Source organism: Alternaria triticimaculans (assembly GCF_023758025.1).
Source record: "Alternaria triticimaculans strain BMP 0046 chromosome Unknown scaffold_2, whole genome shotgun sequence".
Lineage (NCBI taxonomy): Eukaryota > Fungi > Ascomycota > Dothideomycetes > Pleosporales > Pleosporaceae > Alternaria > Alternaria triticimaculans.
In genome coordinates this window covers 814,808-827,365 of record NW_026055959.1, presented here as the reverse complement: position 1 = coordinate 827,365, position 12,558 = coordinate 814,808, and the positions used below count along the sequence as shown (strand labels likewise).

General features: G+C 54.2%; 5 protein-coding genes across 5 annotated transcripts; 1 reads left to right on the top strand and 4 right to left on the bottom strand.

The window, feature by feature from the left end:
- Nucleotides 1-1,052: 1,052 nt before the first annotated feature.
- On the bottom strand, nucleotides 1,053-2,713 carry J4E78_001958 (uncharacterized protein; the record flags this gene model as incomplete). Its single annotated transcript, XM_049362609.1, has 2 exons — nucleotides 1,053-1,389; nucleotides 1,515-2,713. 2 exons carry the CDS (start codon nucleotides 2,711-2,713, stop codon nucleotides 1,053-1,055), a joined length of 1,536 nt encoding a protein of 511 aa, XP_049225201.1.
- A 2,219-nt stretch (nucleotides 2,714-4,932) lies between these two features.
- J4E78_001957 (uncharacterized protein) lies at nucleotides 4,933-6,072 on the bottom strand (the record flags this gene model as incomplete). The annotated part of the gene is made up of 2 exons (XM_049362608.1): nucleotides 4,933-5,927; nucleotides 6,069-6,072. The coding sequence occupies 2 exons, from the start codon at nucleotides 6,070-6,072 to the stop codon at nucleotides 4,933-4,935; spliced, it is 999 nt and encodes a 332-aa protein (XP_049225200.1).
- Nucleotides 6,073-7,206: 1,134 nt separating this feature from the next.
- J4E78_001956 (uncharacterized protein) lies at nucleotides 7,207-9,763 on the bottom strand (the record flags this gene model as incomplete). Its single annotated transcript, XM_049362607.1, has 5 exons — nucleotides 7,207-7,724; nucleotides 7,774-7,994; nucleotides 8,046-8,469; nucleotides 8,520-8,699; nucleotides 8,749-9,763. 5 exons carry the CDS (start codon nucleotides 9,761-9,763, stop codon nucleotides 7,207-7,209), a joined length of 2,358 nt encoding a protein of 785 aa, XP_049225199.1.
- A 493-nt stretch (nucleotides 9,764-10,256) lies between these two features.
- Nucleotides 10,257-10,944, top strand: J4E78_001955 (uncharacterized protein; the record flags this gene model as incomplete). Its single annotated transcript, XM_049362606.1, has 4 exons — nucleotides 10,257-10,483; nucleotides 10,538-10,555; nucleotides 10,643-10,798; nucleotides 10,857-10,944. 4 exons carry the CDS (start codon nucleotides 10,257-10,259, stop codon nucleotides 10,942-10,944), a joined length of 489 nt encoding a protein of 162 aa, XP_049225198.1.
- Nucleotides 10,945-11,156: 212 nt separating this feature from the next.
- On the bottom strand, nucleotides 11,157-12,547 carry J4E78_001954 (uncharacterized protein; the record flags this gene model as incomplete). Its single annotated transcript, XM_049362605.1, has 2 exons — nucleotides 11,157-12,407; nucleotides 12,458-12,547. The coding sequence occupies 2 exons, from the start codon at nucleotides 12,545-12,547 to the stop codon at nucleotides 11,157-11,159; spliced, it is 1,341 nt and encodes a 446-aa protein (XP_049225197.1).
- Nucleotides 12,548-12,558: the final 11 nt, after the last annotated feature.

Here is a 12,558-nt window from a genome sequence, read left to right as displayed (position 1 = left end):
GGTGACAGATGGAGATCAAGTAGGTGAAGGTGACGCAGACCGCTTCTTAAAGAAAGGCAGATGGAGCCCCATGCTGTCACTGGTGCCTCCACGGCTTGGTCCGACCGATGGCACTGCTAAACTGCACACGACTCGAGCCGATATGCGTTCGCAGCGCGTCTTTGCCTCCCCGATGCAGGGCGGCGGCGACTAGCCGAACTTCTTCCATGGTATTCCATATCCATCACCATCACCAACCTCTCACACTCTCACCCATCCACCCGCTGCTTTTGTCGCCAGTCTTGCCTTTGCCAGAACAACGACGTCTCACGTGTCCGATGCGGTCGTGCATATACTCGCACCCCATCCCTCGCCCGAGTTGCCTTTTGCATGTGACACGTATCGCGCGTCCGGTCTGTCTGCCACTTGTGAAATGCAATCTAGATCGCGTCTCATGCATACCCTCGCTTGTTGCCGCTTTCAGACGTGTAACACGTGGACGACAGCGCCTGGCATTCTGCTGTGCCGGATGAGGCGCTGAGCCCGGCCTGCGCCAGTGTTTACGATTGGCCCTCGTCGTGGCGCGTGCATGACGGCTATGCGCTGTGTGAGGCTGCACGACTATCGTCATAAAACAACGACACGCATCCTTGGTGTTGAGTATCGCCGCCTCGCGTCGATTGGACATGCTTCGTTACGACATATGCACAAGGCCTAATGCTCCGACTCGCTGCGGCCCTGCCGTTGATCATCTGGAGTCATGCAATCATCCGCCCATCATCTATCGTCTGTGCCACTACCGCTTGGATCGGTGCGCGGTCGGAACCTTGGTACTGGAGACACGTCCATCGATTTGTACGCCTGCATGGTCAAACACGTCCAAACATGGGCTTTCCCCGCGCATACGTTATTTCCGTCATGTCACAGCATTGCCGTTGCTTCTAGAAGCGTTTCACAATCTTCTGCACCGCTTTAGAGTTTGTACTTGTGCATCTTGGCTTGTTCGGCGTGGCAAATACCGCCTTACACTAAATATCAATACGCTACTAGTATACACCGCTTCCAACACCCGCCTACAACATGCTCTTGGGGAAGTCCTTCATCGCCTGCCGTACGCCCAAGTCACTGAGAATCTCCTCGGTACCTCCAAGAATAGCATCAAACTTGTACGTGCGGTGGAACTGCTCAATCACCCGGCCCATACCACCTTGCGTAATTCCGCGACCTCCGAAGATGTTGACGGCTTCATCTGCAATCTCGTGTGCAGAGCGAGTGGCGAACGACTTGAGTAGGCCAATAGGTCCACCAAGCAGCTTCGATTGCTGAGCGTACGACATGTGCGTCATCTGGTAGGCAATAGATTCTAGCCATGCTTGGTTGGCCTCGACATGTGAGATCATCTTTGCAAGCCTGGAGTATTGTCAGTAGCGTTCAATCGGATTTAGCTTCAGCGGTGCAAGCAAGGTAAGGTAGTGAGGTCTCATCCGACGGATGCACTGATGGGACAAGAAGCTATCTTTGGAGGCAATACTCACTTCTGACGGATGGTGGGTTGCTCTATCAGCTTCTTCCCAAAGACAATCCGCTGGTTGCACCACTTGAGACACTCCTCGACAACGGTTCGCGATTGTCGGATGACGGCGCATGCCATCATAAACCTCTCGTGATTGAAGTTGGACATGATAACGACGAAGCCCTGATGCTCTTTGCCCAACAGGTGGTCTACTGGTACCTTCACATCATTGAACTCTACGTATGCGGTGCCGGCGGTGGTGGAGTAGCTCGTCTTGATCAGCTTAGTCTCGACGGCCTCGTCACGCTCGATGAGCAGGACGGAGAAGCCCTTGTCCGTCTTGCAGCCTGTGACGAAGTAGTCGCTGAACATTCCGTTGGTGATCCACTTCTTTGTGCCTCGTACGATGTAGTGCTTGCCGTCTGGTGTCAAGGTCGCAGTGGTCCTAATGCCGGCGACATCTGATCCAGCAAAAGCCTCGGTGATGGCTAGGCACATCTTCTTCTTGCCACTCAGCACCTCGTTGACCACACGCGTCTTCAGCTCAGATTCAGGCATCCACTGCAAGACAGCTGTCAAGCTGATGGTCATGCCTGCCATGTTGCCGTCTTGGAAGCCACGCGCGTTGGCGCGTACACCTTCCTGTGCCTGGATAAGATCATGGAGGTAGTCAAACTCCTCGCCCTTGACGACACCCATCAGGTTCTTGCCGTGAAGATGCTTTCCAGGCCCAAGGCGCATAGCTAGCATGTCGTTCGCGGCCATCTTGTCGATCAACTCCTGGCTGATGTATGTACCATCCTTCTCCTTTTGTTGCGCCTCGGGCGTGACGTGTGTGTCGACGAACTTGCGGACCTCCTTCTGCAGCGCGCGATGGCTCTCCTTGAAGTAGGGACTCTTGAACTGCGGTCGCAACCACAATGGCTCCGCGTATGGCACTGGGCTCAGGTCGCCAGGCTTTCCGACAATCACTTCGGACTTCTCGCCCTCGATGGTGCCGATGCATAGCTCCTGATACTTGTCAAGGACCTCCTGTCGGTGTAGGTTGTAGAACGCCGTCGTCGCATCTTGGCCGGCTACTTGCTCGAGCACGACGGAGCCGCCAGGGTGGGCATCGACGAACTCGCTGAGGTCGTAGACTTTGTGGTCGATGATGCACCAGAGGTCTTCGGGCGTGTTGTGCGAGGCGACCGAATCGCGGGTGAGGGAGGCGTGAGGCATGTCGACGGTGTGTGGGAAGGAGGCGACGGGTGGAGGAAGGTACGACCTGATGCGTGGCAAGAGGACGTTTAAGGGACCGTAGGACGAAAGGAGAGCGAACAGCAGACGCGACTACATTATGGGTCTCTAGACGTTTGGCCTCGGTCTACGAGATGAGCTAGCCCTCTCCGCGCAGCGCTCCGTCTTTGTGTGGAGCAAGAGCGCCTGCCTGCAGACAACGTCTGGGGAAGATGCCGAGGCATAATGTAATCGCCTCTCCAACACCGCCCATTGGTTGTAGAATTCTCGCGGCAGTCCAGCGGCAACCACACTTCCTCTGTTCTCTCTAACTGCACCTTTGTTTCTTAGTTTCCGTCCATGTGACACGCCACCGACTGTGCTTTCAACTCCAGCTAATCACAGCCAAAATTGTGGTCACGTATCCAGAAGCTCGATTGTCCAGCACAGTCTTCACACGCATCCATCTCTCGACATTGTGCAACGCACCAAGGAACACTGTATCGTTACTCAAGTACCTCTATCTCGCCAAGGTGTCAAGTGACTCTTCGATTACAAATGTATAGTATACGTCAATACCTCGGTGAGCTTGACTTGGCTGTGCGAATACTAGTCGCCTCTGGAACCCGTTAGTCAATTGATCACTGCCACTAAATCGGCCACCGTGCCATCTTCTGAGACGCGATCCGTGGGTCTCTGTGCGTACTTCCATCTTGAACCTTTTTGCGATCTGGTACTGGCAGAATAGGTATCACATTTTTCTTCTTCGCAGCGAAACAATATCTACACGACGACTTCACAGTTTATTCTGCGTACTATGACAGCTTCCGTGGAATCTTCTCACCAATATATTTGGACTTACTAGGCGGGTGCAAAGATGATCATAGACGTCGGAGATCGCGCCACGATGGAGGGCCTCCATTACATTCCCGTATCCCTATCAAACGTTTGCATTACCTCCAGGCCCGCGTCATACCGACAAGAACGTATCTTCGAAGGGAGTGGGTAGTGTTGAGGCGTAGCCGCGTTGCTCAGAAGCATGATGACATGCCACCAGATATCCGGTCGCAGATGAGGCAAAATGGAGTATTGTAAAGACTGCATTGTCAGTAAGGTCAACACACGATCCTGATCACTGCTGTTGTGGCATAACTCGCAGAGTTGCCAACAATGAGGTCGTTTGCGATAGGACATGCGAAGCACATGTATCCAATGATTTCTCTTTGGGGACATTCAACGCAAATAACCTGGTCTCTTGCACTGGATTGTATCATGAGCTCCAAAGTCCGCAAAATCTCTTATAGATTCGAACCAATTGCATATGGCAAAGATGAATGTTTTGACGGATAACGTTAAACGTTGCTATCAGAATCGAGAGAAAAGTTAGTAGTAGATACCACAAACCCATCTTACCCATTCCTCCATCGACAAATTCCCCAAGTCCCACGCATCTCCATCTCCTCTCACCATTACCGACCCGTGTTATTTACCCATCAGATCATCGCCCTAAGAAAATTAGTGTTGGTGAAAGCAACCTCATCCGCGTCGTGCCCCTCACTCCTCACCCATCTCAACAGAAAAAAAATGTTTGCCCCTCCACCCCTCCTTCAACAACACCCCGCCATGCCCCTCGTTTGCTTCCCTCGTTTGACCTTCTGCCCTCTGCCCCTCCAATAGTGCCGTAATCGACAACGCTTTGCTCAACTTGCCCAATCTGGTAACGCCATGCTGTCGCTCCCGACGCTGCGCGAGTGAAGGGCGTCATTTTGCCGTTTCTGCCTCATACATACGTCCCATCACTTTATTTTCGCCGCAGATTTGATATCCTTGAGATTGCCTTGACTGGAAGCTGTCGCGTGTCGAAATCGCGATAGCCGTTGTGCGTTCTCGCGCCAACGCATCTCTAAGTTTGTTTCGATTCATGCATTTGCATAGACAATTTCAAACCGAGCAGAGTACGTAACAACTGAGGAAGCCAGCTCTGTACTTTGCGGGTCTTCTCTCACGTGTGCCTGTGCCTAGATTATGCTTAAAACATGTTCAAAGGGTAAGTGCATCTATCGACTTGGTCATGAGAATTATAATATTCGGGTATCTCTCGTGTTCATACCGCCGACAAACAAATATATCTACAGGTCTATAGCAGCTCCTGAACATCGTCTAACCATCTTGATAGTAATCTATAGTCGTGTGCGAATTGGCTGTCGCCCTCATGCGCCGTCTCAGCCCTCGAGCTTCGCCAGCGCCTTCCTCAGTTCATCCTCCCTCTTCCCAAGCACAGGCAGACCTCTATCTACACAAGCTCTCTCGAGCTCTTGCTTCCCGAGAGCTGCCCATCCGCCATCGCGTTCAATCAACTTGTCGTCCGTCTTCAAATACTCCAACTTCTTCCTGACATTGCGCTGCAACAGGAACTTGGGGGCTGTGACAGGAAGCCAGTCGAACAGCGCCGGATAGCAGTCGAGTTGTGCGGCGGTAAGCGAGATTTCAAAGAGTGTCATCTCGTTCCAGTTCTTCGTGGTGACTGGCATGACTTGTCCACTCTTTGGCAGGGTGACAGAAGGCGTGTCAGAAGATGTGCTGCCAATAGGTGGTCGATCCCTGCTCATCAGTCGCATGGCGTCTAGAGCAATCCTTCTTAGCCGGTCTTGTCGCTTGTCTTCACGCTTGCGTAACGCGCGCTGGACCTGCTGGGGTATCCGGCATGCCTCTGGAATGACGGGCGTGATGTACATAACAACGAGTGGTAACCACTCTCCAAGTAACAAGACCAAGAAGCCGAACGCTGGCAATCTCAAAGTGTCTAGCCTACTCCTTTGCACAATCTGCCATTCCGCCCTTGACAAAACCTCGGTTATATCTTTGTTGGGTGTTTGAGCGGCCTTTTGGCGCAGCGTCTTTGCAAGTTTGGATGTTTGCCGGACATGCGATATGCCCGTTTTGTAGAAAGTAAGGTATGCGCGACCGGCGCGATATAGCCACTTGACGACGTTCTGCTCTGGTGTTCGTGCGGGAACAGATATATCGGGGGCGTATGTGAACGGTGGTGGGTTCAGTTTCTCTTTCGCTCGCAGTGTGGGGACGGTTGTGGCTTTCGAGGTGGGTGTTTGCGCAGGAACGAGAGGGGGGGACTGAGGCTTTCTGGGAGAAGTTGTCTTCGTGGGTATAGCCGTCTTGGTTGCTTTGGCGGGAGAAGGTGGCATGGCCCCGCCATATCCTGTGGTTTTCACCGACGCCGCTGTGGATGAGGCATACGCCCTCCTTTGTGTCTCCCATCGTTTTGTAAGAATCCTCCTCTGTGTGGTATTCCTCGATCCATCATGCCACGTCTGACTTCCTAATGCTGGCGCAATGGCACGCATGTGTACACCGCGGCGGCATTGTAGGTTTGCGACGACACCATTCAATCGCGCCGGTATGACCAGGGTAGAAAACATCGGCAGTGGTTTCCTGATCGGGTGGTTAGGGACGTGACTCTGCGAATGCTGAAGTACATGTAGCCGCTGAGCGAGGGCGGGCTCTAGTGGTGACGTTTCTCATTCGTAGGGAAAGAAAAAACTGGGTCAAGCTGATCCCTGTCCGCGCGCCTCCGACACGCGACACGATGTCATCACACCTCGTGTTTGCACTAACTCGACTTGGTAGACTAATGACCGTCGTGATTGCATGATGTACATTTAAAGTCGTCGCTATGATGTTGAGCAATACAGCGAAGTCTGAATGATTTGAAATGTCCTGTCTATGCCGTAATGGACGCCGCATTCCTTCGTCAATTCCACCACTGGCTGCGCCTGATCGTACCCATATCTACAATAACGTAAAAAAGTTTCAAAGCGCCAACCAGCCCTCGATGACCTATGAAAACCGCTTGCACATATGCGTAGCATCCATATTGTGCGCCAAGTAACACCTCGCAGAACGCTAAATCGGATCAGATAAGGAAAGGAAACGCCATACGTTAGGACCAAGGAAACTCGTAGAAGATACAGGAGCCGGGCATGGGCAGGCCAGAGAAATGAAAACGAAAAGGGGCAAAACATGAAAAGCAGTTAAGAATCGGACCAGGGCCTTATCCAGGTTTGAATTCGCACGTCAACCAGGGGGTAGGCCGCTAGAATCGTGAGTCGCGTGGGTACGTGGGTAATGAACAAGTCGCCAGGGAATTGTCGCAAGGGTACTCCATGGTGTTGTTGCGTGGAATGAGGATGCGAGGGCCTTGGAGCTTCACCAGTTATGGCCAAAGCAGATAGCACGGGTCCAGAATGGGTTATTGTCTGTTCGATGAGCTGGCTCGTGGGAGATACATGGCTATTTGCAAGGGCTGGGTAAAGGGCGCAGTCGGGTTTGATCGGTTGGATATACACCATGTCGATACATGTGTGGAGGGAGCGGTATACAGGATTTGGGCTATTGTAGTAATGTCGAGTTTATCTGTTGGAAAGGTTCGAGAAAGCCGTGTTTGCTGTCTAGGCTTCTGGAAGTACGGAATGGGACTTTTAGCGTTGATACTGAGCCAATTGGGCCATGATCTCATTCATATCCGGCGCGGGGCCAGCCTGAGTAGGTGTCTGCACTGGTGGAGCGACAGCCTGGCTCTGGTTGGCGAAAAGAGAAGCAAGCGCGGGGAACTGGTTGCCCAGCTGTGCGAGATGCGGCTGGGACTGAGCACTGAAGCCAGGTGTTTGCGCAGGGCTAGGCACTTGAGCTAGCAGGCGTGCAAGATCAGCGTTCAATCCCTGGTTCGGCGCGGGTTGCGTATTCTGAGGCATATTATTGCCGGACATTGCGCCGAGGAGCTGAGACAAGCTCGCACCGTCGAGAGATGCAATGAGGTTAGAGATATTCGGCTGACTGGTCGGCAGGGATGGGAAGGGGTTGTTTGGCTGGGGAAAGTGCGGGGGTAGGGTCTGAGCGAAGCCGTACGAGGATGATGGTGGCAGGACCGGGCGAGATTGGCTTTGTTTGGCATTGTTGACGAGGAGGCCAGCGGTCGTGGGGTCAAGATCGGCATATTCTGGGCACATGAGTCAGTAATCGCTCATGTGTATCATAAGCAATCGTACCGTTGAACTGGACGTTGTTTGCACCGCCACGTCGGTCGAATATCTGGACGCTAACTTTGCCCTTGGTAAGGCCAGTAGTATCAAGCCTCACAATGGCCAAAACTCCCTCAAGGATCTGTCTTCGAACTACAGCTGGTTCAGGGAACCGACCACTCAATATCAGGACATTACTACGGAGATTTTGCGAGCGGAAAGTATCCTCGACGTAGCGGATGAAGTCACTACCACTGGATTAGCGACCTTGATATAATAGCTGTTGGTTCCGAACTTACCGAGGGAGACCTTCGTTGAGCACAAGAATCTGGATGTCAGGCACCTCGTGGGGCAATCGGCGCCGCAGGTCCAATCCATCCTCTGTGTAGTCGCGACGCGGGGACGGGCTTCTGTGCCTGCGTGGTGGTGTTCTGGACCGGCTACGGTATCGCGTATCAAATCTGTCTCGGCTTCTGTCCCGCGATCGTACACCCCGAGGCGGGGCTCGCGGCGATGGCGATCGCATGGGCCGATAATCGTCCCGATCACGAAAACGTCGATCTCTAGGGGACATGGAGTTTGGATGCCCTACATAACGATTGTCCCTAGGTGCCGGTCCTGTACCGCCCCGATTGTAATCTGGCGAACGTGAACGTCGACGCGGTGTTGGGTTCGGCGGCTCGATCTTCTTCGTGTTGCGCTGTGGCTTGGAGATCTCAAGGTCTGTCATAGTTAGTCCACTGTCCAGTAGCGAAGTGATTGACATGACATACGCATCTTCCTGCCACGCACTGCCTGGCCTTGCTCGGCATCCAGAGCTCTGCGACATGATTCCGAGTCCAAGAACTGGACAAAGCCATATGCCTGTTTGATTGATATCTGCGCAAGCCTGCCGTGGCGGTAGAAACGGTGGAAGATGTCTCGCTTGGTAACTTTTTCGGTGGGGAGGTTTCCTAGGAATCGGTTAGGCGCATCCTTGGTGCAAAAACAGTCTCAGCTCACCAATGAAGAGACGCGAACCCATGGGAAACTGGTCCCATTGCCCCTCCGTCACAAACTTCCTCTCCTGATCCAAAAACTCCTCGTATCTCCTGTTGACCTCGGGCGGCCATCGCTGATCCTCATCGTCGGGCGTTTCGCTACGATCACCCGGCTGCTGCTGAGCCTGACTGGGCGTGGAAAAGTCCTGACTCTGCACATTCAAGGGCTGAAGAGAGCCATTGCCTCTCTGCTGAGCAACGGGAGCTTGCTGACTTTGTGGATGATAGGATCTGATGTCATCGCTGGGGTTATAGTTGGGGTGCGTAGCGGGCTGTTCTTGGGTGGGTGGTCGAGCAGGAAGATTGGTGGCCGAGGGCAACGACGAGGCATGGTGCTGTGTCTGCGGCGACTGGGAGGACATTTGTGCAGAGGCATATTGGGCTGCAGGCGCATTGTTGGCAGCAGGTGTCAGAGAGTCCAAGAGGGCTTGTACGTCAACATTGGAGCCAGTGTGCGCGTCAGTCTGGTAGTGAGCGCCTTGGGCAGACTGGGCGGGCGCTTGCTGAGCAGCATAGGCATGGTCATGGGGGTATGGGTACGCAGAAGAAAGACCTTGAGCAGCGGGCGGCGGCGCGTCAGTGGCCGACGCAGCGCGCGACTGGAGCTGTGCGGTGAAATTCTGCATTGAAGAGGTATCATGCGGCTGCGTACCCATGCCGCCGCCAAACGCAGCCGACTGCGCGAACGCCCCCGGCGCATCGTGCCCTGCCCCTTGTGCGCCTATACTCTGGAAGCTGGCGGTCGAAGATGGGTCGGCGAAGTACGGCGTCGACGTGTTCGCGTTCGCGTGGGAGCTGTGGGCGGGCGCGGCAGAGTCGTTGCTGTGGGAGACATGACTATAGTTCGCATCCATGTGCTCTACGAGGATGGGGATGTTGGCGGGCGACGGGACGTTTTGCGGGCGCGGGCTCTCGGGCGTCAGCGACTGGTGCCGTATGTGCTCAGCTTGTTGCGGCGGACTCGAGTTGGGTCTCATGTAGACTGCGGAGCCAGAGCGCAGAGCTGGCAGACAAGGCGTGGTGAAGGGAGTCAACTCAAAGCATCTACGAAAACGCACCGTCGCGACAAGGGCTGGAGAGCTGCAGGTGGAGCACTAGGAGAAGACGAGCGGATGGCGGGGCTGGCTAGATGCTACCTAGGTATATGTGATGGATGAGGCAGACGCGACAGCCACAGGCACAGAAGCGAGAGCGGGCCCCGTAAAAGTGGCAAGAGACGGTGGTGCAGTCAGGAAATATCAGGAAGAGAGATGTAGTGCAGCAGATGTTGGGATTCGGCGCCGCATCGACTCCGAGGAGCCTGGAATCGAGAACTTGCCTGGCTAAGCTTCGTCCACGTGATGCGTTTTAGTCTGCTTCTAGCGTCCGTTTTATGGTTAAAATGGTCATGTTGATCCTAGCTCGAGCTATTGCGGTTGCGACATGATCTCATCTTGACAAAGGCCAACGTGAGCAATTTGCGCAACCGTCATGCTGCGACGCTTCATTTTTCACACGCTAGTCTTCCCTCCTGCGCAGTTGCCAGCGGTGCGCCGGATAATTCACTGTCGAGGGCATAGCAGCAGTGCCACTGGCGACGAGGTCCAGGCTGCACGCGCCTGGCTCGCGGAGCTCCATGCAGAGACGATCCCTTTCAAGAGCATTGGCGAATTGAGCTTCAGCAGATCATCAGGACCGGGCGGCCAAAATGTAAACAAGTATGACACACTACACCACTTTTTAACACGGCGCTATACTAAACGGGCACCAAGAGTCAATTCTAAAGCTACGTTGAAGGTGCCTCTCGACGCGTTGCTGCACCACATCCCTGCAGCCCTACATGGCGAAATTAGACGTTCTCGCTACGTTGCTGCTAGATCCAATGCTATAATAGTCCAGGCCGACGACAGTCGAAAGCAGAGCGACAATGCTCAGAGCTGCTACAGGCGCATATACCAGGCCATTGCCCGAGCCGGACAAGATGCTGTGCCCGCCGAGACGTCGGCAGCACAGGTGCAGCGTGTCAAACAACTGTATGTCGTCGCACTTCCGATAGCCCAGGCGACGGCCCGAAAGCTGATAAGACGCCAGACAGAAGGCAGATAACGAGCGCCGCCTCAAGAGCAAGAAGCAGCAGAGCGCTAAGAAGACGTCGCGACGAAGCCGGGGTGACGAGTGAAGCGGTCTGCGGGGAAGCGGCCTGCCACAGCACCATAGCTCAGCGCAACGTGCAGGTGACGTGGTTCTACCGTTGAATCGTAGTGCATCTCACGATAGTGCGAGCATGACTGTAGCGGTGTAGTGTGGCGTGCCCCCCGATAAGAGATAGGAAGAATACTTGATGCACGAGTGCTCGGTACGATTAGTCTGCTGACCAAGTCCCTTGATCCTTCACGTTTCCGTGACGGCAGAAAGTTTCTGGAGCGTTTCATTCGCAGCCCAGTACTTGATGCCTGTCTGAGATAGCAACTTTGCTTCGTCTTTCTTCCCTTGCTTCCGCAGCAATTCGCCCAATCTAGCAACCTGATCGCCGGATCCTTGACCGTCTTCCATCGCTCGCACATACTTGCGGAGTGCTGCACGCGACGCCTTCTGCAAGGACGAATCGCTATCCGCGAGTAACCGATGCAGAGATAACAATTGTCGAACAGCGACTTCGGAGATGGAGGCAATCTCCTTGGGATGTTGCTGAACGGTAGAGCTTATCAAGTCCAGGGCCTTGCTCAATGCAAGGGCAATCTCCGGGTCGCTTGGGTCGCAGCCAAATAGCAGCATGCGGAACCTGCAGATGGCAGTTTCTACAGCATGGGGAGAGTTCTCTTGCAGGTAATCTAGCACGTGCTGCAAGATGCGTGGTATGCAGGCTAGCTGACTAAACTCGGCAAACATGTCGAAGAACTTCTCCGCGAGTTTGGGCTTGCCCTGGAACTGCTTCATGGCGGAGTCAAAGACTGCCAGTGGGATAGCACCAGTGAGCACTGGCGCAGACGCCAGGTTCTGCAGCGCCACCTCGTCCACACCATCGTCCTGCTTCAGGCTGGGATTTACATCCTCTGCCGTCACTTCGGGAAGCGCAATCATGTCTTCGTCGCCGTCCTCGTCTGTGCCTGGCTTCTTTGTACGATCAATGTCCAGACCGAGAATCTTGCGCCGGCCAGCGATCTTGCCAACGTAAATGGTCTCCAGCTTTGCGTATTCCAGCCACATAACCTCGGAGTTCTTGCAGAAGCGTAGTCCTCGCTGCATGTAGCTTCGCGCATTCGTAATGTCCGCCTGCGTATCCATGAAGTAGTTGGCCGCGAGGATCCATATGTCGGGCTTGGTGGGGTGGAGTCGAGCGACAGATGTGAAGATGTCGTTCAGCCGCTTGTATGCCTTATCCTTGCGCGCAAAGTCGATGTACTGCATCCATAGTACCAGGTCGCCCGAGAATTTGCGCGTCGCCCGGTTGTAGAGGAAGTAGATGGTGCGCTGACCAGAGCCCTTGTACCGTACACCCAGGCGCTTTATTCGTTTGCGGCGGAGGGCGTCGACGTTCTTCTCGAACTCAATGTATCGCATGTAGTCTTCGGGGTGCGAGCCGCGTGCATTGATAATGTGCTCGAAATCCGAGCGCTTCTTCGCTATGGAGCTGATTTCTTCCTATGGCGTGTTAGCGAAGCTGGCGTTGCGCGCATGGCGGGCTAGCATACCCGTGTGAAGATTTTCTTGCGCTCAAGCTCGTTCAGCTCGGTCGCCGACTGCTCGAGGTAAAAACGCGCCTTGTCACTGGGTCCGGCCATGTCTGCGCGTC